The following is a 24,596-nucleotide window of genomic DNA, read 5'->3' as shown; positions in this document are numbered from 1 at the left end:
CTATCTTGTTCATAGCTCTTCAGTGGGCTTCCCTTTCCACTTAGAATACAGTCCAAACCCCTTACCCAGGCTTTCAAGGCCCTTTATACTCTGCCCTTTGCCCATTTTATCACTTTTCCTCATTTTCTGTTCCTTAAATATGTCATGGTTTAGGGACCTTGCCCTGGCTATTGCCTCAACTGGGGAGAAATGTTCTTCCCCTAAATCTTCTATGCTAGGTTAACTCCTTTTAAATCCATGTTCAACTAGGATGTCACCATCTCAGAAAGGCCTTCTTTGTCAATTCCATCCAAAGGAGTTGCTCTTCCAAAAAGCACAGTTCTTTAACATTGTGACATCATTCTATTTTATCTTCTTTATAGCACTTAGCACTCATTGAAATTATTTTGTTTATTAATCTGATTACTTAGTTTTTGTTTTTTACTTCCTGAATACATGCTCCATGACAACAGAGACCATGTTTGTTTGTTTACTACTGTATGCTCATCAGAGCATCTTACTTTAGTCGGCTTTCTATGAATATTGGTTGAAAGAAAAACCATATAGTTCTCTCGGTGTATATATATAATTTAAGTATTTCATGTGACTTTGTGTGTTGTAGATGTATACTTTGCTTTTGCATCTCTTGCATCTCTTTTGACCTAGCTTCATTTTAGCTAAAATCAGTATTACTGATCTACCCTCTTGGTTCTGAAATGTAGATGCAAAACACAAAACCTCTGATGGAGAGTTTGTACCTCAGACACGTCCACGTAGTAACACTCTTCCAAAAAGCTTTGGCTCTTCTCTAGACCATGAAGATGAAGAGAATGAAGATGAATCCCGGGTCATTCAGAAGGAGAAGAAGCCATCTAAGGAAGCAACACTTGAACTTATTCTGAAAAGACTGAAAGAAAAACGTGTTGAGAGGTGTCTTCCAGAAGATATCAAAGTAATCTTGAGCTATGGTTTTTGCCCAGACTAGCCTTTAGAATACCTGAAATAAAATAATTACAATAGTGGCATAAAGATGTCTAGGTAGTCTGCTGGCCTCAGTTTACTTTCCAGGTTTGTAGTTATAGAAGCATGTTTTTATCAGCACAACAGAAGTGCCTGAGTCGAAATAATAAAACTAAAAAAACTAGAATGTGGTCTGTTCACTTATATTGGAGGCAGTTAGCAAGATGAGTGTGTTAAGAGCACGAAATATACCTGAGTTTCAGTCTTGGCCTTGTATCTTAGTAGTTGTACGTATTAAACTCTTAGCTTATGGCAGTTCCTGACTGGTTATATTATGTGCATTCTGCCGCTGAGTCCCTTCAACAGCCATGTGACTGCGATTATGTCCATTAAAGTACTAACACAGTGTGGTTATGAGGACTAATTGAATGCATTTTTGTGAAGAACCATTACTTAGTATAGCCTATGCCTAGGACAGTCCTGGTCAAAGCACTTGGCAACCAAGATCATTTATCAGATGAAATTTGCTGGGAGACTGCAGAGGTAGATGGTCTCAGGTGAACTTTTGTCTAGGCAGTGATGAATCCTGATGTGCATTCCTATCTTGACAACAGAGTACACCTCATGATCGAAATATTGGAGTCTTTCTCCCTTCAAACAGAGCTGGATTAGAAATTCTAGTTGCTCCCCTCCCCAGTTTTTCTTTCATTCTTTATTTATTTTTGGCTGCATTGGGTCTTCATTGCTACATGTAGGCTTTCCCTATTTGTGGCGAGTGGGGGCTACTCTTCGTTGCAGTGCACAGGGTTCTCATTGCGGTGGCTTCTCTTGTTGCGGAGCACGGGCTTTAGGCGCCTGGGCTTCAGTGGTTGTGGCTCTCGGGCTCAGTAGTTGTGGCTCACGGGCTCTAGAGCATAGGCTCAGTAGTTGTGGTGCATGGGCTTAGTTGCTCTGCGGCATGTGGGATCTTCCCAGACCAGGGATCGAACCCGTGTCCCCTGCATTGGCAGGCGGGTTCTTAACCACTGTGCCACCAGAGAAGTTCCCCCAATTTTTCTTGGTTTTGCTTTTATGTTATACCAGCCTCCTCTCCTCCTCACCCCCTTTCCTATAAATGATTTTGGTTGGATTAGCTTTATTCAGATTCCTTTTCCTAGGTTTAAGGTTCAAGCTTGAGGTTGAAATCACAATGTTTTACAGAGTCTACACCTAGCTATCCTCTACTGAACGTACATAATCTAAAATGCTTGTTATAGGAAGTACGTATCCACTGAATTTGTTTTTGTACCTCTAATTTTCATTCTGATGACAAACAGGGTAGTTTTAATTAGTCCTAGGAGTAATTGGAGAGTTTATTTGGGTTAAAGTGTATTCTGTGGAACATTGGTTCATTGGTGTGTTAAAAGGTCATGCTATGGAACAAAGGGAGAAGGAGTTATGGGCAAATAAATTTGGGATTCCTGCCTACTACCATTAGAGTACTGAAAGATGGGAGAAGAGTATCTTATTATCAGTAGAAAGAAAGTGCCAGATGAAGGGGAACTGAAGTCATAGAGTAGAAGTCTAGGGTCACAAATTGACATTGTTGAGCTTTTTTCAGGATCTTTCCACTATACTGCTGCTAGATTTTAACAGTTTAGGAGAAACACCAGGTTTAAGAACTGTGCTTGGTGTGTGCACGTGTTTTTGTGTATGTGCCCACACACAACAAAATTATAGTTATAATGCTAATAAAAGATTATGTGCAAAATTAAATAAATAGGCATTTATTTTGTTTATTGTGTGCTGAGTAGGCACTGTGTAAATGCCTTTACAACGTATTAACTCATTTAGTCCTCATTAGAGCTCTGCGAGGTAGGTGAAGTATCCCCATTTACAGATCAGGATGTTGAACAAAAAGAGGCTAAGTAACTTACCCAAGGTACTAAGCTCTGGTATTCATAACTTTTTCAGATAAAATATAATAAATCAAACCACCAAAGGCGGTTGGTACCTAGTTTTAGAAGACCATTCTCCAAGAGACTGAAAAATGTTGCCTGCAAATCCATAAGCAAAAGATGTGTTCTTATTAACCTAATCAAGAGTGGTAATGGGCTGCCCTTTCAACCAAATTATTTACATTGTGCTGGGGAAGGGAATGATGCTGCTAATGGGAGGGTTTTTTTTTGTTTTTTGTTTTTTTTATTCTAGAAAATGACAAAAGATCATTTGGTAGAAGAGAAAACTTCTCTCCAGAAAAGTCTTCTTTATTATGAAAGTCAACATGGAAGGCCGGTAATGTCTCTCTTGCTGAAAAGATTTGATTTTCTGTCTTAAAGAACATGAATCACTTTTGTGGCCCACATCTTCAGAGCTGTTTCATAGAGCATTGTTTCCTACATTTGGGAGATTGCCTACTTATTTAAAATAACTTTTTAAAAATTGCAGGGAAAGTCATATTGCTCAATGTTTTAGAAATTTTAGATTTCTGATGACTAGGTGATTTCCATTTTTCTTGCTTCAGGTAACCAGGGAAGAAAGGCACATTGTTAAACCTCTTTATGATAGATACAGACTTGTAAAACAGATGCTGACAAGAGCTAGCATCACTCCTGTCCTTGTAAGTAAAACATGCGAACATTTATCTAGTTCATTTTACCAAAACCTACTCTTTAAAAAAAAATTATTATTATGGTGGTATATTGGAGAAATACACAGCCAAGGTAACAAGAATTGTGTATGTAAGGTGAGGTTACTGCTTTAAAAGAATAGGAAATTAATAATAAATGCCTACTATTACCTCCCAGGCACTCTTATAAGCATTTTTACTTATGATTATGTCATTAAGTCCTGAGAAGTTAAGTCACAACAGGTGGAGAGGACGGTAGCCTCATTTCACAGATGATGAAACTGAAACTCAGGAGTGATGTGCCCAGGGTCACCTACTTGTAGAATTAAAAACTCGTAAAAAAACAAAAACAAAAACAAAAACAAAACTCGTATTTCAGACCCTTGCCTAATTTCTTTCCATTTAAATTCATGCCTTTGAAAATACATTACTTTTGTGATGGCCATCATGATGATGTTCAGTTAATTGCACAATAATGTAAACTGATTTTTTTCAAGTTCATCTTTTTTAACAAAAAAGTCTATTAAAATAATACTTATTCATGTATATGTGCGTTTTTTTTGAGAAAAAATGAAAACTCAAATGCTTACGTGCATATTAAGTGCTATCCCCAAATTAACCATTAGATGGTATGGCTCTAGATGTCTCTCAGGCTCAAATAGAAAACAGCATGTGCCCATTCTGCATCATCTCCTAGGAATTAATTCTCTGGAGCTTAGGGTTTGCTTAAGCTTGCAGACCATTTTTATGTTGATGGCCTCTTGGAGTAAGGATTCCCTTTAGGCTTCGACTCTCTGGCTACTCATTATTAGAATGTTCACAGTGGCCTTCTGAGCACCTTTTATTTAGCCCTTATATAAACATTCTTTTTTAACTGGCTGTTTTTTTAGTTGGCCGTCTCTTAACAGTATTTAGATATAATCAAGTTTTCTTTGAACAGTGAATCCTGTATAGTTTATAATCTTTTCACACATAAGATAGTTTAATACAGATTTTATCTTTTGATTACAAGGTATTTTTTGTGTGTCACTGACATTTTCATAATTCCATAATAGTATAAATAGTCTTTGAATTTATTTATGAAAACCATCTTAGAAGTCCACACATTTGTTTTTAAAAACTGAGTCTATAGGAAGCATTTCTAGATCTTACGGACGCCTAAATATGACTGTCATAAAGAGAAATTTGGAATCTAAAAGTTAAGCCAAGACAATAGGAAAGAATCGTTTTTCCAACAGATGGTGCTAGCAGTTCCTCAAAAGTTTAAACATAGAGTTACCATATGACCTAGCAGTTCTCTTCCTAGGTATATACCCAAGAGAACTGAAAACATATGTCCGCACAAAAATTTGTAGACAAGTCTTCAGAGTAGCATTGTTCATAATAGCCAAAGTGTAAAAACAGTCCAGATGTTCGGCCAACTGATAGATAAACATAATGAGGTATATCCATACAGTGGAATATTATTCAGCCATGCAAAGGGATGAAGTACTGGTACACACTACAACATGGATAAACCTTGAAAACATTTATGCTAAGTGAAAAAAGCCAGACACAAAAGGCCACATATTGTATGATTCCATTTATATGAAATATCTAGAATAGACCAGCCCATTGAGACAGAAAGTAGATTGTTGTTTGCCACGGGCTGGGGAGAGAGGGCTCATGAGTACAGGGTTTCCTTTTGGGGTGATGACATGTTCTAGAATCAGATAGTGGTGATGGTTGTACAACTTTGTGCATATACTAAAACCCACTAAATTGTACACTTTAAAAGAATTTTATGGTATATGAATTATATCTTTTTAAAAATATTTATTTATTTATTTATTTATTTATTTATTTATTTATTTAGCTAGCAGTGCTGGGTCTTAGTTGCGGCACACGGGCGGGATCTACGTTGTGGCATGCGGGATCTTCTAGTTGCGGCATGCAGGATCTTTAGTTGCAGCATGCAAACTCTTAGTTGCGGCATGTGGGATCTAGTTCCCTGATCAGAGATCGAACCCGGGCCCCCTGCATTGGGAGCACGGAGTCTTAGCTACTGAACCACCAGGGAAGTCCCTATGGTATATGAATTATATCTTAATGAAGCTGTTATTTTTTAAAAAGGAGTATGAAGGGGTCCTCAGACCAAAAAAGTTGACAGCTTGGTTAAAAAGAAAAATGCTCCCAATTAAATAAATAATATGTCACACATTATTATTTAGAATTTTAAAACATTTATTGAATGAGCTCTTTTAGAATTACCTAGATGTAAATTATCATTTGTCACTCTTATGGATACATAACAAGAAAAAAGCAAAAATAAATTTAGTAAGGAATTCCTAAAAAATTTTAAAGAGTATGGTTAGAATTTTGAAAATAAAGTTTAAGATCTGTTAAACTTTATTTTAACTGTAATAGTGAAGTGAATCTTCATTGAACATTTTAAATACTTAAAATGTAACCCACTTATATGTTTATTGTTACAGGGATCTCCATCCACCAAGCGAAGGGGTCAGATGTTACAGCCAATCATAGAAGGAGAAACTGCACATTTTTTTGAAGAAATCAAGGTAATCCTTAAGAGAAATTATTCTCTGATCTTTTTCCTAAAGGAAAAATTGAAATCATGGCATGTTTGATTCTCTGTTTGGATATATTTTTAGGAAGAAGAAGAAGATGGTGTTAGTCTGTCCTCTGAGTTAACTGATATCTTGAAAACTGCTGTACAGGCACAGTCTTCATTGGAAAACTCAGAATCTGATATGGAAGAAAATCAAGAAAAACTGGCTCTAGATCTCCGATTGTCAAGTACTCGAGCAGCTTCTATGTATGTATCCTGGTTTGTGATTTTAGCCTATTCATGTAATAAAATTTATATGCAAAGAAATTCAGTGTTAAATAATTGAGTAAAGAAAAGAAATACACCCATTTTAAAAAGTGTGCTTTACAAATACATGTTGTGATTCACATTTTCTTTATTGAAAATTAGTGTGTTTTAAAAATTAAAAAAAACTAAAATCCTACGTTTGCTGTATGACAAAGTGCTGGAACCAGCTGAGAGTCGTCTGTTAGTTTGTGCTCTTTCAGCTTCTTTACCTGATGTGGCCTTTGGTTCTAGTTCTTAGCCCTGGCGTCACTTTAGGATCACGTGGGAAGTTGTTTTGTTTTTGTTTTTGTTTTAAGTACTTAATGCAGAGCCCTACCAGCAGCTATTCTGATTTAGTTGCTCCAAGGTGAAACTTAAGACATTGGTATATTCTAAAAGCTCCCCAGCTGGCTTGATTTTGCAGCCAGGGTTAGAAACACTGTTAAGAACATAATGAATCAAAAGTGCCCTTTCAAATGTTTTCTTCCCATTTCAATTTTAGGCCCGAATTACTGGAACAGCTTTGGAAAGCCAGAGCTGAAAAAAAGAAACTACGTAAAACATTACGGGAATTTGAAGAAGCATTTTATCAACAAAATGGAAGGTTTGTTGAGCATCACAAAATTGAATCTTCTTTCTTCTTAAACTCACAAGTGCCCATATGTTGAAATAAAGAAATATATAAGAATAGAAATAAATTGTGCATATAAGGATCTTAGCATTGAAAATAACAGTAAAAATCATTCCTTTATACTGTGCAGCCCTGCTGTTAATGGAAAGAAAAAGTCAGAGCTGGAGTAAACAACATCTGACAAAATATTTCAGGATTGTCCTAGAGAATGCTTGGTTGAGTGGCAGTTATTTTATGTTCCTTAATTCAGTATCCTCACCCTTTTGGAAGTGTTTGTGAAACGAGATCTCCTTTTAGAAAGGGTCCCAAATATGAGTGGTATCCTAACTAGTTTGGATTCTTATACTGAGACCATTGCTGCTTAGGCTGCACGTTGGGTCATTCTAGGGCACATATTTCCAAGGTGTGTATCAGTGTGGCAGTCATGTGACTCCTATAATACAATATGGCAAGTGCCTTTATCTAACTGGGTAATGCACAGTGGACCCAGTGGGACTCTTTTAAAAGTAAGAAAAATACATTCTAATTCAGATTCTGGCCAGAAATGAGGATTATTTATCTCAGGCCTCAGAAAAGTTTTTCCATGTTACCAGATGGTCTTACCAAGCCAATAGCTCTATAATAGCCCCCCCTATTCAGTTTCTCTTTGCAGTTTCAATTACTCCATGGTTAACTGTGGTCCAGAAATATTAAATGGAAAGTTCTAGAAATAAACAATTCATAAAGTTTAAATTGTGCACCGTCCTGAGTAGTGTGATGAAATCTCGTGCCGGCCTACCCAGGACGTGAAGCATCCCTTTGTCCAGCATATCTTGCCCCTTAGTCAGTTAGTATCCATCTTGTTTGTCAGATCAGTCGTCACAGTATCTCAGTGCTTGTGCTCAAGTAACCCTTACTTTACTTAATGCCCCAAAGCGCAAGAGTAGTGATGCTAGCAATTCAGATATGCCAAAGAGAAGCCACAGAGTACTTAAGGTGAAAAGGGGAAAGTTCTTGGCTTAGTGAGGTTAGGAAAGAAATCATGTGCTGAGGTGCTCCAATCTATAATAAGAACAAATCTATCCATGAAATTGTGAAGGAGGAAAAAGAAATTCGTACTAGTTTTGCTGTCATACCTCAAACTGCAGAAGTTATGGCCACAGTGCATGAAAAGTGCTTAGTTAGTATGGAAAAGGCTTTAAACTTGTACAATAAGATGTTTTGAGAGAGCCCACATTCACATAACTTTTATTACAGTGTATTGTTATAATTATTCTATTTTATTATTATTGTTCATCTCTTACTGTGTCTAATTTATAAATTAAACCTTATCATAGGTATGTATGTATAGTATATATAGGGTTTGGGGTCTTGGAATGTGTCCCCACGGATAAGGGGAGGGACTACTGTGTTTGAGAGTCTTCTGTGTAGGTTGGCATATATGGTTAAAAAAATCTCAAGTGCGTTTTCCAAGTACCTTCTAATTCTTTGTCTTATTGGAAAAAAACTTTGCTTATAATTAGGATAGTTTGATGCTTTACCTGGTTATTAAACTGAATTGCATTGGGTCAGTAATATAAAGTGAGAAAAATGATTTTTTCGCTACCAGTAAGATGTTTTACTTTTACATCTTAATTCACTGAAGCCAGAGTTAAGTAATGTATGGAATGTATGAAATGACTCAGCGTAGCCTCTAGCACTTAGTATACACTCACCTGACAGAGTCTAGTAGCGCATGTCTTACTAAAATATTTGATTATCTGTAGTTACCTACAATCATCATTGATACTAATATCATCAATTAATCTGTCAATAGAGAAATACGTCAAAATTAGAAGTGTTTTAGGAATATTCCATTGGGATGAAGGGAATTAGTCCAATAATCTTTTTTTTTCTTGCAGAGCAGTTTTTTATTTGAGCTTGTATTGGGTAATATTCTGTCTCTCATTACGACAACTTCTGGGACTTTATTTTCCAGGTGATCTCTAGGTTTTATTTTTTCCCCTAGGAATGTCCAGAAAGAGGATCGTGTTCCAGTGCTTGAGGAGTACAGGGAGTACAAGAAAATTAAAGCCAAGCTTAGGCTTCTTGAAGTTCTTATCAGCAAACAAGATTCTTCAAAATCCATATAAAATATGGTCCTTGAAAACATCATAAAATCAGTTGTATTCCCTGAAGCTATCATCATGTGTACTTGGCTGGTACTTAAGTTCATTTTGTCAGGCACTCACAGAGTCTCATTTTGTACTTGCTGGTGGTGCCACTAGAGAAATGATGGGAGGGTAAGTAGACCCTGTCTAGGGAGTGCGATGTTCCACGTTAACCACAGACTGTCCCCTCTACCTTTAGCAAACATCCACTTTTCTTCATTGTTTTGTACTACAGATACATCGTGTTAGTAAAAGACTAATATTTTATCTTTTCAACTTTAAGAACTTTGGAGATAGAAGCTTTTTGTTATTACCAACTTTATTATTTTGTTTTTCATTACTCAAGAAAATTGAGAGGACAATCTTCACATTGAATTCTTCTTCAGTTGCCTTTTTCTTACAGAATGACTGAAAATTTGAAAGAAAAGCCTATAAATGTGCACATATGCAACTATGTTCTGTGTTTTCTTAGAAAACCAAAATCAACTGAAATTTCAAGTCCTACTGTGGAACATATTTCTGTTAAATTCCCAAAGTGACACTTTCTCACAGGTAGTATGTTAGCAGAATTTTGCAATTCAGTGGTCACACAGCTCCTGGATGAAGATAACAGCGGGTAGACCAAAAAGTGACCTTGCTTATTAGTATAGTGAAAACACACACCACACGTCACACACAGAACTGAATTATATCACATGCTGCCTTTGGGACTTAAGTTACTGTTTGTTTCCTCAGTTACAGTTTATCAGTTGGTGATGATGTGATTTGTCTGGATTAGATCCTGCATTTTTTCCCCCTACCCACCTCCAGATAATGTGAGAAAATAGCCATGTCAGTATGTAGAAACTCTGATGGTGCTCAGATTTGTGTGTTCAATCAAATGGGCTTAAATTGGCAAAAGAATCATTATGCCTGAAGTAAATCTATTCTTAACAAGGGCTATACCACTGCATTTTTACATATACCTTCAAGGGGTTGCATCATTTTTTTTTCTTTTTTAATCAGCAAAATCCATAAAGAAAACATCCTCTAAAGGGATCACCTTTTGCTCAATCACATGCTGTTTAAAGCAGCTGGTTACAGGTGTATTGTGGTATGCCCCTTGTCATACACTCTAAGCATATCTTTTTTTCTGTGGCTTTGCATGGCTTTTCTTCAGGTTCTTTCCTGGTATAATCCTGCTAATTATTTTCACAGAATGGTGACTTTATTTGTGCTAACAATATGATAGTCATTAACAGCATATTCTGATCAGGTTTAATCTAAGTGTTAATTTTTTTCCTGGTGCGTTTTTGGATTGATGAGTATCTCAATTTGTGCCCATGTTTTGCATGCAGTGACTCGTGCATGGTTTTCTTAACTAGCTAATATTCATAATTTGTTCCATACAAAAATGGACTTTTGCAGCATCCTTTAATAAGGTGAGGGAAGCATGAACCTCAGACTTCTGGCACTGTTACATAGCACATGAAGTAGCTTGATAATAAGTAGCATTTCTAGTACTTCACATTTCACCTGTGTGTGCAATGCCTTTTTTGGGGGGAGGGAATGTTCCTTGGTAGTGAACGTGTCATTGGGGAATAAAGCACTAAATCCAGCCCTTTTCGTGTGGTTTCCTTTTGATACAGCTAGGTTATTCATAATGTACACCTAGAAACGTGAAATTGAGAACACCAAAAGATGTTATCACTTTGATTTGAATTCATCATGCAGTGTACATTTAGTTAATTTCTTTCAGTCTCCAACAGGAGTATATCCAAACATCTTATTTAATGTGCACTGTATATTGTTTTATATGAATGTTTTATTTTATATACCACATGCAAAAATGTCCATATGCACTATTTAAATGTTTTAAATAATATATTCCTTCTTTATAATGCTAAATCTATATGAGTACCATATTTTTATAAGTCAGTGGCCTGACTGGTTTCATTTTAGAATAAACAGCTGCTTCATGATGTTGGTTATTCACTGTTAATGTTTGGCTGTGAGTAGAATAGATAAAAAGTGGCATGGCAGCACTTATGCTATGTGACAGTATTGTGTGTCATAGTTCAGTAGTAAGTGGTAGAATTAGGCAGTTTGTGATAATTTTACTTTGGTACAAGTAAAAACTGTATATCTATATACAAACAATATATAGATATATATGACTACAAGTATAATTGCATTGCTGTGTTTGGCACTTCATTGTATAGACTTTTGTAATAAAAGAACTTTAATGTTCTAAGTCATTGTAAATGTTTTTTGTTTTTTTCACTAGATGTTTAAAAAGAAAAAATAAAACCCTCAGGTGTTCCCTTGCCTTAATGTTCTCAGGCTTTGTTTGAATTACCCCAACCAGAAACCATGTGGGGAGACAGCAAGGTTACTAAACCACGTGACTGTCTACAGCTCTAGGGAGTGGTAAGACAAGGAAAGGCCATGTTGTTGATTCTCTTTGGAAATCTAGGGAGAAGATGCAGAGAGAATAGTCAGCAGCAGTGAATTATCTTATTAAGAAAACTTGACATACAGTCTCTAAGAGAAGAGCTTGGCTTAAGGAAGGTGGGTATATTTAACAATTCCTTTATTTGAGTTTTACAGTCCAGGGACTGTTGAGCACAGTGTGGAAATCTATGGTCAAATGATGTTACTTGGGCTAAGAGAACATATAACATATGGCTGTCCTAGGAGGGCTTATGTAACCTATATTAGAAGAGTTTCCTTCCAATTTCCAAAATGCCAGCCATCCAAAACTTCCCAACCATCCATACAGGGCTTTTGCAACACCCTCATTTACACTTTTCAGACATAACTTGGCTTCTTATAACCTTGATACTCCTACCTGGCTCTTTTATTTTATGTTTTAAAGGATAGTTTACTTTTAAAGTAGTCAAGGAAGCACTTTTGGGAAACTTCAAATGTGTTACTTTAGAAACTGTCTAGATGAATTTCTAGTTTGAAGATATTAGTGAAATTTCTATAGGTGGTTGGGAAGTTTGTTCTTCTACACTTTGCCTTTTTCCAGGAGACTTCCAACTGGGAAGAATGGAGGTGAGATTATTTTACTTGGGGTCTTATATAATGGTTTTCTAGAATCCTAAGCATTTATTAATTTACCTTTGGCTAGAGAAGTTAGAACATGGCACATGATGAGAATACCAACAGTTCTAATACTCTGTGTAACATTGAGAAAACTCTTTACTGACTTATTGAACTATTAATTAGAGACCTGCCCTAAGAACTAAAAGCAATATTATTTAATACTTTCCGTTCACATTCCAAGAATTTAATAATAAATCTCATTATAAAAGTCTTCATGTGTACCTGTGTGTGTATACTGTGGAGGCATGTTGTAATACACATGGATTATATATTGGGTCCCATTCCTAGAAATCACTTGATGATTATCATTGATCCTGATGATAGTTTGATGGTAGCTAGTTTTGTGCTTTTAAAATGTACCCAAAATGGGGACAAATTTAGGACATAATTCAGTACAGGAATAAATCATTAGAAATGTTCCATGATTGTATCACAGATTCTCACCTTCACTTGCCTCAATATTGTAGAGCTGAAACCTTTCTCATCACTCGGTTTAGTTTTAAACTGACGTAGTGTAATTCTTTCTCCAGCTCCACAGCATATAAAAAGAGGCTAGAGGATAATTTAGAAGGAAGTAGGGAATGAGTCAGTAACATTTTTGTACATAAAGAGACAGCAGGTTATTAGCACCTATTGTGAAATACTTTGAGTGGGAAGATAGTATTTTAAGCTCCCAAAACATGCCTAGTATGGCCAGTTACGGATTTAATATTCTAAAGCTGTGTGGAGCACAGTATCTGCTACGCGTGTCAAGTATAAATGGCAGTTCCTATTATTTAGAGATGTAAGGACAAAAGCAGTTGGTCTTGCTTTCACCTTACATTTAAACAAATGGAGTTTTGTGCTTTCTGTGTCATTTTAAAGTTGGGTAAAAAATGGGGGGAAAAAAGTGGCATCTTAACAGAATGAGATTCTGGGTTCAGGAAAATTGTGGGATGTCCCCAGTCCCCATATCACGATATCCCATAGTACCTTGGTTAGAACAAATGCTTACTCTCGAAATTCTTGTTGAGTGACAGGCTGGTAGTCATCTTGAATTTCTGTAGAATAATACTTTTTCTCAAGCCTCTCTTTCCATTTTTTCATCTGCTCTGCACTTTGAATCTCCTGTAAAGTTAGAGGAAAAAGCATAAGCTGCAATCTTTAAATTTTTCTCTGTTGCAGGCCCATGGCACACAAGCATCACAGGGTTGAGAATCTTAAACTTTACTCTCCAGGGCTGTGATTTTGAGCCCCACTGGCTTTTTGCCCTGCCTGATTTTTGGGTCTATGCATTAGCAGAGTCACCTCAGAGAACTTGGTGTTAAAACTGTTTAGCAGAGTTAGGGGATTTTTAAATTATGAATATCGTCTTATTCCCTTTTCACTGCCTCTTCCCCTCTGCATCTCCAGCTGATATTCTCCATTCTTCACTTCGCCAAAACTGGGATGTTCTTTTCTGTACCTCTGTTCTATAATGAAGCAAGTGTACATCAAAGTACGTTTGTGGGTATTATTTGCCCTCCCAGCTGCTTCTCAGCCAGATCCTAACAGTTCCCAATCTCCTCTTCATAATTACTGCATCTATCCGTGTACTCCAGTCTGTCCACATACCCCAGAATAAGCTCCTCATACCAGAAGATTCTTGCTGTATCCTTCTCTGATCCTAGAGTCCTTTCTGTGCTTTGTGCTCGCTACCCACCCATTTTCCTTTTAGTGTCCAAATACCTTTTTCCCAACTTTAGAAAAAATGCTCTGTTATGTTATGGAAAATAGAAACAGCCCTAGAAAAAGAGGGAAAGAAGAGACAGTGCACCCAGATATGATGCAAAGACTTCTCAATAAATCGGTATGCTATTGCCCTGCTCCAACAGTAAAGCTAAGTAGCAAAGTGGATCCCTGTATAAGGGTTCTGATTACCTTCCTCAGAGAGAATGGTGATGCCCAAGTTCACACGTTGTTTACCTGATAAATGGATGCTGTTCTGGCCAGAGGAGCTGTGCTATATATCAGAAAGTGTTTGTCTTTTTTTTTTTTTTAATTTTTTATTAATTAATTAATTTATTTTTGGCTGTGTTGGGTCTTCGTTTCTGTGCGAGGGCTTTCTCTAGTTGCGGCAAGTGGGGGCCACTCTTCATCGCAGTGCGCGGGCCTCTCACTATCGCGGCCTCTCTTGTTGCGGAGCACAGGCTCCAGACGCGCAGGCTCAGTAGCTGTGGCTCACGGGCCTAGTTGCTTCGCGGCATGTGGGATCTTCCCAGACCAGGGCTCGAACCCATGTCCCCTGCATTAGCAGGCAGATTCTCAACCACTGCGCCACCAGGGAAGCCCCCAGAAAGTGTTTGTCTTTAAACCAACATATCCGAAGTAGGAAAGGGTGGTTTTCAATCTTTCTAGTTTTATTTCAGCCACATTACAGCACCTATGTTTTGACATATTTACCAGTACTTTTAATGTGATGTTAAAAAAGTGGTAGGCCCCACAAATATTTTTAAATGACCAGGTCTATTAAAATGTGGATGCATTAGTAATACACATTGAATAGACTGCCTGGTAAACGATGCATCCTTCAAAAAACCCATCTCAACCATCGCTTTTTCTATGAAGCCTTCCTTGACATTCACAGGAAAGTAATACCTTTCCTCATAGAGCAGCAACTATGTGGGGGCATTTGCTCAAGCTCCTAGGTTCTAGTCAACCCACCTCTTCCCTGTAGGTGGTAGCTGCTGCTTATAATTGTTTCTGGATTAATTCATTGTTCCACAATGGTTCTTACAGAGAGCAATGGTTCTCTCATGCCTCAGAAATGAATTCTGTGAAGTAAACCCCCTCTTTTTGAGCTACCTAGTGTGTTTCTGTTTTTCTGACTGGCTCCTAACTGATGACTGGTTGGTAACAGAGAAGGTCCAAAGAAACAGACCCTTATAGACAGCGTGCCTCCACCAAGGGACACAACAATTGACTTAAGAGTTTGAGACCGCCGCCTGGCTATTTGGGTTTCCTCAGGCTACCTAACCAGCAGGCTAAGAAGTGATTGAGGCGACTGATCCCAATTACCAAGGGGAAATTGGTGCTGCTACAAAATGGGTTCAGAGAGGGCTGTGTTTGGAACCCAGGGAATTCTCTGAGGGGTGCCTCTTAATACTTCCATGTCTAAAACTCTGTAGTTTAAACATTAAGTTCTTAAGGAATTGTGATTCGAGTAGAAAAGGTCTTAACATCACCCAGAGATGGATACAATTACTCTTGGGACTTTGCTTCTCCCCTTTTGGGGAGAGAATAAGAGGGCCTCCATTTTCATAGAGGATAGTTCTGTCTTATTAGATGGAAGCTAGAAATAGTTATTGTCATTTTATGGAAGTATAGATGTGTACTAGATAGCCAAAGGGGGTGAATTCGGCTGACCGTTTAGCTAATATCTCTCAACTCAAAATTTGCCCTCCTAAACTCTTATGCTCTTTATGCTGGATCTCAGGCTTTGCAAACCTCATTCCCTAGACTGTCTTGCTACCAGATTTGTTAGGTTCTGCCTTACTGGACGATGGAGGGGAGGTTCTTCTTGTTTTCTTTCTATCAGCATTGCTTCTGCAAATGGTAGTTGGCTCCAGGCTTCAGTTGTCCAGCTTCTTTTGTCATACCCAGAACCAGCTTCATCATACTCCCTCAGAAGTATCAGGAGCAGCAGGGGTGGGATGGGGGTGACCTCAGAGGTCTGACTAACAGCTTCAGGCCCCTTAAGTATCTTAAGTTCCAATAAACCCACCTTTTGTAACCTTAGCCCTGGGAGTGGTAGCATCCTCCTACAGTTATTACTTATGAGTTGCTTCAGTGTTTTTATTTTTTCTGTCTTCCAATACCTGTGTAACCAATTCCCTGTAATAAATTTTCTCTGTTTGAAATATATAGTATGGTTTCCATTTTCCTGTCTAGGTCCTCATACACGTAATAAGTATGTCATTTGGTCAGGTTTATTTTTGTCTTTAAGGAATGTTTAAAATTTTTCCATATCTTGGTTTTAAACATTTTAAAATTAGTCCCTGGGCATTTTCTATTTTGTTGCTATTGTAGTTTCTTCTATTATAATTTTTAATGAGCTGGTTGATGTTTGCATATATGACATGACTATGTAAATTATTTTTTCCTACTACTTAATCTCTTTTTGTCATAATTTTTCAGTTCATTGTATACCTGAGAAAGAGAATCACATCTCAAACAGAGGTAGTTTTTACCTCTTACTTTTCAACTTTTGTACTTCTTATGTATTTCTCTTGCTTAACTCTTTTGTCTGATCCCTCCAGTACATCCTTGTCTTGTTCTTGACATGTCCAATGTTTCCCTATTAGGTAAGGTGCTAGCTTTGGGGTGAGATAAATTTGTTTTTATCATGTCAAGGAAGAGTCCATTGATTCCTATTTTGTTTTCCCCCTCAGAGTTGGATGTTGAATCTTATCAAATACCCAGCATCTATGGAAAATAATAATTTTCCTTTTTTTGATCTATAAATAGAATGGATTATGGTAATTAGTTGATTATATAGTTTTGAATCATCTTCCCATTCTTTGAATAAACCCTATCTGAATCATGGTATTGTGTTCTGTTGTATTCTATTTGCTAATATTTTATTTAGGATTTTTGCTTCAAGATTTATAAGTGATTGTTTTTTAAAATTAATTAATTAATTTATTTTTGGCTGCATTGGGTCTTCATTGCTGCGCGTGGGCTTTCTCTAGTTGCAGTGAGCGGGGACTACTCTTTGTTGTGGTGCGCGGGCTTCTCATTGCGGTGGCTTCTCTTGTTGCGGAGCACATGCTCTAGGCACGCTGGCTTCAGTAGTTGTGGCGCACAGGCTTAGTTGCTCCACAGCATGTGGGATCTTCCCAGACCAGGGATTGAACCCGTGTCCCTTGCATTGGCAGGCGGATTCTTAGCCACTGCGCCACCAGGAAAGTCCCTATAAGTGACATTTTCTTTTTCTGTTTTTGTTTTTTGTTTTTTTTGAGGAGGATACAATCTTTACTAGGTTTTAGCATCACTATATAGTGATTCTAAAATTATTTTATAAAAATAATTTGGAAGTTTTCAATTTTCTCTTTGCTCTGGAACAGCTCAAATAGCTTGAAATTATTTATTCCTTAAAAATCTGGTAAAAGTTCCATATGAAACCATCTGGGCCTGATTTATTTCAGAGGTAGCTCTTTGATGACTTTATTTCTTCTACAGAATGGATTTGTTTAAGCTTTTAAATATCTCTTTTGGGCTCAGTTTTGATAAATTTTATTTTCAATTTATTGAGGTTTTCTTTATGGCCCAATATATCTATTTTCATGAAGGGGTTTTGAAAAACAGGTGTGTCTTCTGGGAGTACAGAGTTTAATACATAATTGTAAGATCACTTTATTCATTATATATATATTTTTAATCCTTTCATTTTTCTTGATCTGTTCTTTACTTTTAGTGTATTCTTGTATGTTTTTCCTTTTATAAGTCTAGTAGTCTTTACTTTATGGAAGTTTATGCCATATTATTTGTTGCATAGATAATCATAACTATTAAAATTGATCTTAGCCTTATAAAGTGCCCTTCATCTCATTTAGAACTTTTTTCTAGAATTCTACCTTGACTTATATTGTGTCCTCTGATAACTTTTCCTTGCCTTTTATACCTTGGCTCATGCTTTTATACTTAACTTTTCTAAATCACTTTGTTTTAGGTATATATTTTAGGCTATATCATAGAATTGGGTGTTGCTCTATGATTCAATCTGAAAATATTTTCTTTTTCTTTTTAAGTAAATTAAGCTTATTTGTCTTTACTGATATGTCACATATATCTGGTCACAGTTATATTGTTTTAAGGTATATTTACAGTCTTTTACCATGTGGCATATTTTCAGTTTTCTTTTTTGATTTGGTACTGCTTCCCTTTAGGAATGTATGTATTTTTGTTTTAGTGGTTTGTTTTTATTCATGTATCTTTTTATACATCCTCCGTCATCTCTTTCTTGTTTTGGTTCCCTCAACAAGAACCAAACAAGTTCAACAAAAAAATTAGGTTATAATTTCTTCCTCCTCATTTCTTTTCCCTCTAATACCCAAGTATATTTAATCATATTACTGTATTTTGTTGTGTCTGAGAGATGGAGTCTGTCGTAAGACCATTACACCATTATTTTATGTACCACTTAGGAAAAAAAATGCCACCAGTTAAAATATGGCACATTGTCAAATATAAGGCATATCTTGATTTCAGAGATATTAAAATGTGGAAAAATGTGTTTTAAAATTAATAAAACAATATCTTTTTAATTTACTACTGTACTCTTAAATATGCTAAAGTTTCTTCTTTTTGGCTATTAACTCTAAATGATAATTCTTCAACTTTTTAGCTATTACATATGAAATAATCAGTCAGCTTTTTCTACTTTATATCTTCCTTCTTTTTTCTAAAATTTCTCAGTCATCTCTTGTTTGGCTGAAGATGATCCTCACATAGAATCCTCAGGAATACAGTGGTATTCCCCAAGTTCTTACATATTCAAAACTGTTAGAGCCTTTATACTTGAAACACAGCTTTGCTGCATATAAAAAAGCCTTGGCTTACATTTTCTTTCCTTGCTATATTGTATATTGTGTTGTTCTGTTGATTTATGGTGTTGAATGGTGTTATGCTAACCTAATTCTCTTTTCCTTGTAAGTAAATCCAAATTTTGCTTGGATAAGTCTCATGTTCATTTTAGGTAATTTTTCCCAGGTACATAGTATGTCTTTCAATGTACATTGTCTTTTATTTCAGAAATGGTTTATTGAATTATAGTTTTGTTTTTTAAAAGAATCTCAAACTTACAGAAAAGTTATAAGAACAATACAAATAGTTTTTATCCTCTGAAGTATTTGAAGTTGCCAACATGAATGCCTTATTGTCCCTGAATACTTCAGTGTGTATTTCCTGCATACAAGGACATTCTCCTTTATAAGCACAGTATAATCATCAGAATCAGAAAATTAATATTGATAGATTATTACCATCTAAATCCTCAGTCCCCCATTCAAATTTACCAGTGTCCCAGTGATGCCCTTTATTGTAAAAGGATCCAGTCCATGATTATGCATTGTATTTACCCATCTTTTAATCTCAGTCTGGTGTAGTTCCTCAGTTTTACCTTGACTTTCATGACCTTGAAACTTCTGAAGTCTATAGGCCAGTATTTCATAGAATGTCCCTCAGTTTCTTATTGTGTGATGGTTCGTTGCGTTATGCATCTTCGGCAGAAATTTTACAGAAGGGATCCTGTGTTCTCTTCGTGTCCTATCAGGTGGCATATAATTTCAACTTGTTCCAGTACTGATTAAGGTTCTGTTTTCCAGACTTTTTCACCGTAATGTTATTCCTTTTCTTTTTGTAATTAATAAGTATTTCGTGGAGAGGTATGGAAATGTCCTATTCTTCCTCAGACTTTTATTCATGTGTATGTTTAGATCAGTGTGGACTCATGGAATCCTATTTTATTCCGTGGGTTTAAATTAATATTCATTAAGTGCTTAAATAAGTGCTTAAGTGCTTAAAATCCCACACTTGGCCAGCGGGATCCCCACTCAAGCTGACTTCTGTGTCCTTTTAACAGATCTCCATCATTCTATATGGAGTACAGTATGAAGCACCTATACTTTCCAGTCCTGGAATTAACTGTATTTCCAAGGAGCCCTGGTTCCTTTTAGAGGAGAATGGTAATTGGAAACCAAGATCTGGACGCTCGTTGTGTCATTGCTACTAGGATGTCACTCTAGCCTTCTCAGTGGACAGAGTTAGAAGATACATTCGCATGCACGCGCACACACACACAAACAGTTGCAATTCTAATCCAACACCACAAGGTTCATTTTAACCTTCAGCCTTTCCATTTTTGCAATTCCGTTGTCTGATAATGAGAAACCTCACTCCATTATACATACTTGTTGGCTTATTCCAATCTCTTGACCCTGCTGTCCTCTTTCTCAATATATTGGGGGGTGGGAGGCATCCAGAAGTAGAACAATGTTCTGTTTTTTCACTTGGGTGGTAGTGGTATGTGGAGGTTTGCTTCATAATTATTTATTAAACACATATATGTTTAGTCATTTGTTGAATATATGTTACAGTTTTGAAATATAAGAAAAATCATTAAAGTGATTCATCACATTAATGATTACAAGAGAACAATTATATAATCATCTCAATAGAGTATACTCACTAAACCCTGTGTGCTAATCCCACAGTGAAGGTACAGCTGTAGGACGAGGGTATCTGGCTAAGAGCACCAATAAGAGAGAAGGAGCATCTGGAATCCAAACAGTTTGTCCTAAATAAGAAAGGATCTAGATTCTGGGAGAAATTTGGAGGTGGCAACTACTGCTCTGAAAAAAGCAAATCATTCAGTTCTTAAATCAGAACTTTTTCTAATAAAGCTATCACTTCTTTACGAGAAGATTAAAATCTTACTTTTTCATCAAAGCCTTCTCTTCTGGCTTGTTCAGCCAAATCCCTGCTTTTCCTACTGAGAATAGAAAATAAAAATCAGAGGTATATGACAGTAAAAAGGAAAATGACAGTATAAAATATAACCAGATCTGTATTAAGGATCTGAATTAATTTCTGTTCTTTCTGATAACACTAATTATTTGGAAAATGTGGTCATTAATAAGTTCTCTATATCATATCTCTAGCTATAAAAACATGTTTCTATTATGTCCCACTGCCAGATTTTGACACTAAAATTATGCAATAAATGTAAATACATTCTTAAATATTTTGTTTAAAATTTCTTTTACTTTGATAGCTAAAAGCATGCACTTAATGTAGGCTAAAATCATTTCCTACTTTTTTAGAGGGACTTTACTATCCTGTCCAGCTTTCTGTTAAACCTTTTTCTGAGTGGCATGGCATGCCTTATATTAATTTTAAATTAGCTTAGAGTTTCATGACACTCTCAGAAATTATGAGGTGCTACTGGATGTTTTGACAGTTTATTTAGAATCAGCACATTGAATGGTGGTTGTTTTGCAATCAAAACCTTACTCTCACTGTAAGTTTCTAATATAATACAGAGCTTTAAAATGGTAAGTTAAAAATTGAAGAAAATTCATCTTACCTTTTCTTGTCTTCATCTGTTTCAGGTTTCTTTAGTTTGAGTTTTTCGAGAGCATTGTGGTAACTCTGAGCATAATTTAAAAGTTTAAAGGTTCATAAAAATAATATTCTGTATTGTTAATTTTTGATCAAGGTAAAAGAAATAGGGAATGCTTGACTTTAGGGACTGCTGCCCTAAAGAAATGTAGAGGCAAGTACTATGATCATCTTCTTTCACCTTGTCACTACTTATGGTTTCTGCCTGCTGGTGAAAAAGCTGGAGGGCATCACACTTGAACTTGGAAAAAAAATCTTTAAAAAATATTATTAACATTTATTGCATTAATGATATTAACACTTTAATGCACATAACCAACATCATAATCAAGAGATAAAAGATGAAAAAACCCACAGTTAAGTTCATTGGGGGACATATTAATAGTTTACTTTTACAGATAAGTTCTTGGACAGAGTTCTTAAGCCCCACTAACCCCACAGCTTATAGGACCTTTTCTGTGTGAAATGCTATGGTTAGAGCTGTGGGTATACAGAGATGGGCAAGATGGTACACACATGACTCTGCTACAGTTCACGGTGAGGTCGGTATTGAGAGGACAAGGAAGATTGCTCTGACAGGGAGAACAGAATGTCAGCGAGAGAGCAGAGGGAATATTCCTGGGGAGTCAGGGAATGACATGAGCAGGGGCCCAGAGGAGACAATGAGAGCAAGCATGGTAAACAGCACTGTGCTCAAAACAGCTGGGGCATACAGTGCTGTAAATGGAGGCATAGAAGGTAAAACTCGTATAGTTAGTTCAATGATAGTGAATAAAGATAGGTTGAGACTGAGAGACTAGAGAAGGCCCTTGAATGTTTGAATAAAGAATTTGGACTTATTTTGACAAGCCCAGGGAAACTTTGAAGAATTTTGAGCAGAGAAGTGATATGATCAAAACTGGGCTGGCACAGGAAGGAGGCTAGAACAGTTAAGAAGATGTTACTATACAGAAGTCCTGGTGAAAAGTACTGAATACCTAATGTAGTGGTGGCAGTTAGTTAGAATTCAAAGTGTCCTTGAGTTGCACAAATGTGAGCAAAAACTACAGAGGTGAACTTTACACACAAGCCTTGGCAACAGACCATATAAGGGACAAAGAAAAAGTTCAAGGGTTTTGAGCCAGGGGTGGCTGAGGAGAGTGTTGCCACTACAGAAAGTGAGGAAGGTAAGGCAAGTGGAGTTCTGAGTTCAGGTTGTGTATAGGAATTTACCAGCATCTAAACTGAAAACTTTTGGAGGGAAGAGAGTCAGTGCTTTGCATTTAGTGCTCAGTAGCTTTTTGATACATTGAACTCTGAAATAATTTTGGTCACATTTTTGAAGCCGGAGAACATTTCTCCTGGTACTGAAATAATACAAATATAAGTAACCGTGGACCAAAACAAAAAACCCCAAATGCCCTCCCTGCACTACCACTTGGGGTTTAGGTGTTATTCAAACTACAAGAGTATAAACTGAACAAGATTGGTCTTAGAATTCTGATTAGAAGAATTTGACATACCTTTTTAATCATTTTACCAAGTTCAAAATCTGGCCTTCTGCCTATTGAATAGTCAGCTTTCACTTCAGAATAGGTAGCATTAATTATTGCCAAGAACATGTTCTGGGGAGAAATATTCAAATGAAGTATTTCAATAAAAATTTAGTTTAAATGTTGTTAATGACTTTGACAAGTGCTGGGATTTGTAAAATTAGATTTAAATTTTAAAAGTAACTCATGTGCTCAATAAGAGATATGGCTATGCAGACTATATATAATATAGTAGAATGGGAAATGTGTAGTGTGTGGATAAGGGCAAGTATGTTTATGGTAAATGGGAAAAGCAGAATGTAAAATAGTGCATATACGTTGGTTAATAATATATACATATAAATTTATTAATGTTACATATCAGAAGAAAACTTAGAATAATACATGTTCATAAGGGTGTTTCTTTTTTTTCTTTAAAATTCTATAGAGCTGTTTAAATGCACAATTTTACTAGGGCTCTTACAACTATTAATGTCCAGATAACACAAACAGAACTGTGGAGAGGGTATTCTTACTCCCAGCCCACCTCTCCACCTTTCACTGTGGCTCAGATCTGTCACTGTGAGGACTGTTGCCCACCATCAGGGGATAACTGCTGTGTGTGACAAAAAAATGTTTTCATGGAGGACAGTAGCAGTGCCTTGAGTAGAAAGGCAAGGTTCCCTGATTAGGAAGGCCAAATAGATTTGTCCTGAGCACCTGTGAGAGACCCATCCTGGGGACTCCTAAAAATTACAAGGGTGTGAGCTCTCAGCCATAAGGGCCAAAAGCTGTCGCAATATGGGCAGAATATGAATGGCCTAATTCATACCTACTGGTATGAAATGTCCCAGGCTGGAGAGACCTGGAACTTTCAAGTTATATGTGTAAAAGATTTAGTACACTCTTGGCACACAGTAACCACCCGGATGGTAACTTTTATGATCACATTCTCCACTGGACAGCTTGAAAACATTTAGACCCCCTGGATTACTAGGAATCTACACCATTCTTAATAAATGTAAAGTGTTCTGACAGCTAAGCAGTGATACTATAATTTCTTCTAAATTAGTAATTATATTTTTTATTCTGAAAAATGGAAGCAAAAAAGGGGAACATATATGGTCATTCTTACCAGCAGGACAAAGAACACGAAAAAGATGAAAGTGATGAAGTAAATGGGTCCCAAGATACGACTGGCTTGCTGAATACCAGCAAAATTAAAATCTCCAAGAACAATACGAAATTGTGCAAATCTTTTATGGGAAAAAAGAAAAACATTAGAAAATACTATATCTCTTCATACATACATGACAACAGATGGGGGTTACTAACGTGCCTAGGAAAGTACCTAGCTGCATATGGCATATGTTCTCTGGCTTTAGTTTTGTTAGCACAGAGTTCTATAAAACTGGATGTAGAATATTCCCCTAAAGAAAGGCAAGACTTAATAGCTGAACAGATAGTTCAGGAAATGATGGGCTTCAATTTATTCAACCAATGTGAACCCAATGTTCACCTCCAAGATTTGAACCTTGAGATGCCTGCTTACCAGCTTGTCTTGACAGTGGCCTCCTTAGCCATTCCTGTGCCCTTATAAAACTTAGAATACTTTGACCTTTTCCAATAAATGATTTTCAACTTGTACATAGACCCAAGAGCCCTACAATTTCTAATATCAATGGTATGCTTAATT

At 36.5% G+C, this 24,596-nt stretch overlaps 2 protein-coding genes across 9 annotated transcripts in view; one reads left to right on the top strand and one right to left on the bottom strand.

Moving 5' to 3' along the window:
- FAM13B (family with sequence similarity 13 member B) overlaps positions 1-11,358 on the top strand; it is a 116,704-nt gene extending 105,346 nt beyond the window's left edge. For 5 of the 8 annotated variants that reach the window (XM_068535941.1, XM_068535940.1, XM_068535935.1 and 2 more), the window contains 7 exons: positions 702-931; positions 3,130-3,213; positions 3,443-3,538; positions 6,022-6,105; positions 6,199-6,362; positions 6,904-7,005; positions 9,020-11,358. In XM_068535941.1, the coding sequence (XP_068392042.1) occupies positions 702-931; positions 3,130-3,213; positions 3,443-3,538; positions 6,022-6,105; positions 6,199-6,362; positions 6,904-7,005; positions 9,020-9,143 (884 nt within the window). In that variant the 3' untranslated portion in view covers positions 9,144-11,358. The remainder of the gene's footprint in view (positions 1-701; positions 932-3,129; positions 3,214-3,442; positions 3,539-6,021; positions 6,106-6,198; positions 6,363-6,903; positions 7,006-9,019) is intronic. The other 3 variants (XM_068535942.1, XM_068535939.1, XM_068535938.1) reach the window with 2 other exon arrangements.
- The window catches only part of PKD2L2 (polycystin 2 like 2, transient receptor potential cation channel), a 39,536-nt gene continuing 24,162 nt past the window's right edge, over positions 9,223-24,596 (bottom strand). The window contains exons 9-14 of the mRNA XM_068535943.1: positions 24,036-24,156; positions 22,892-22,993; positions 21,355-21,419; positions 20,706-20,760; positions 13,246-13,358; positions 9,223-9,274 (exon numbers count right to left, since the gene is read on the bottom strand). Of these exons, the coding sequence (XP_068392044.1) occupies positions 9,223-9,274; positions 13,246-13,358; positions 20,706-20,760; positions 21,355-21,419; positions 22,892-22,993; positions 24,036-24,156 (508 nt within the window). The remainder of the gene's footprint in view (positions 9,275-13,245; positions 13,359-20,705; positions 20,761-21,354; positions 21,420-22,891; positions 22,994-24,035; positions 24,157-24,596) is intronic.

Source organism: Eschrichtius robustus, chromosome 2 (genome assembly GCF_028021215.1).
Source record: "Eschrichtius robustus isolate mEscRob2 chromosome 2, mEscRob2.pri, whole genome shotgun sequence".
NCBI lineage: Eukaryota > Metazoa > Chordata > Mammalia > Artiodactyla > Eschrichtiidae > Eschrichtius > Eschrichtius robustus.
Note: the sequence above shows the minus strand (reverse complement) of the source record. Positions and strands in the feature narration are given on the sequence as shown.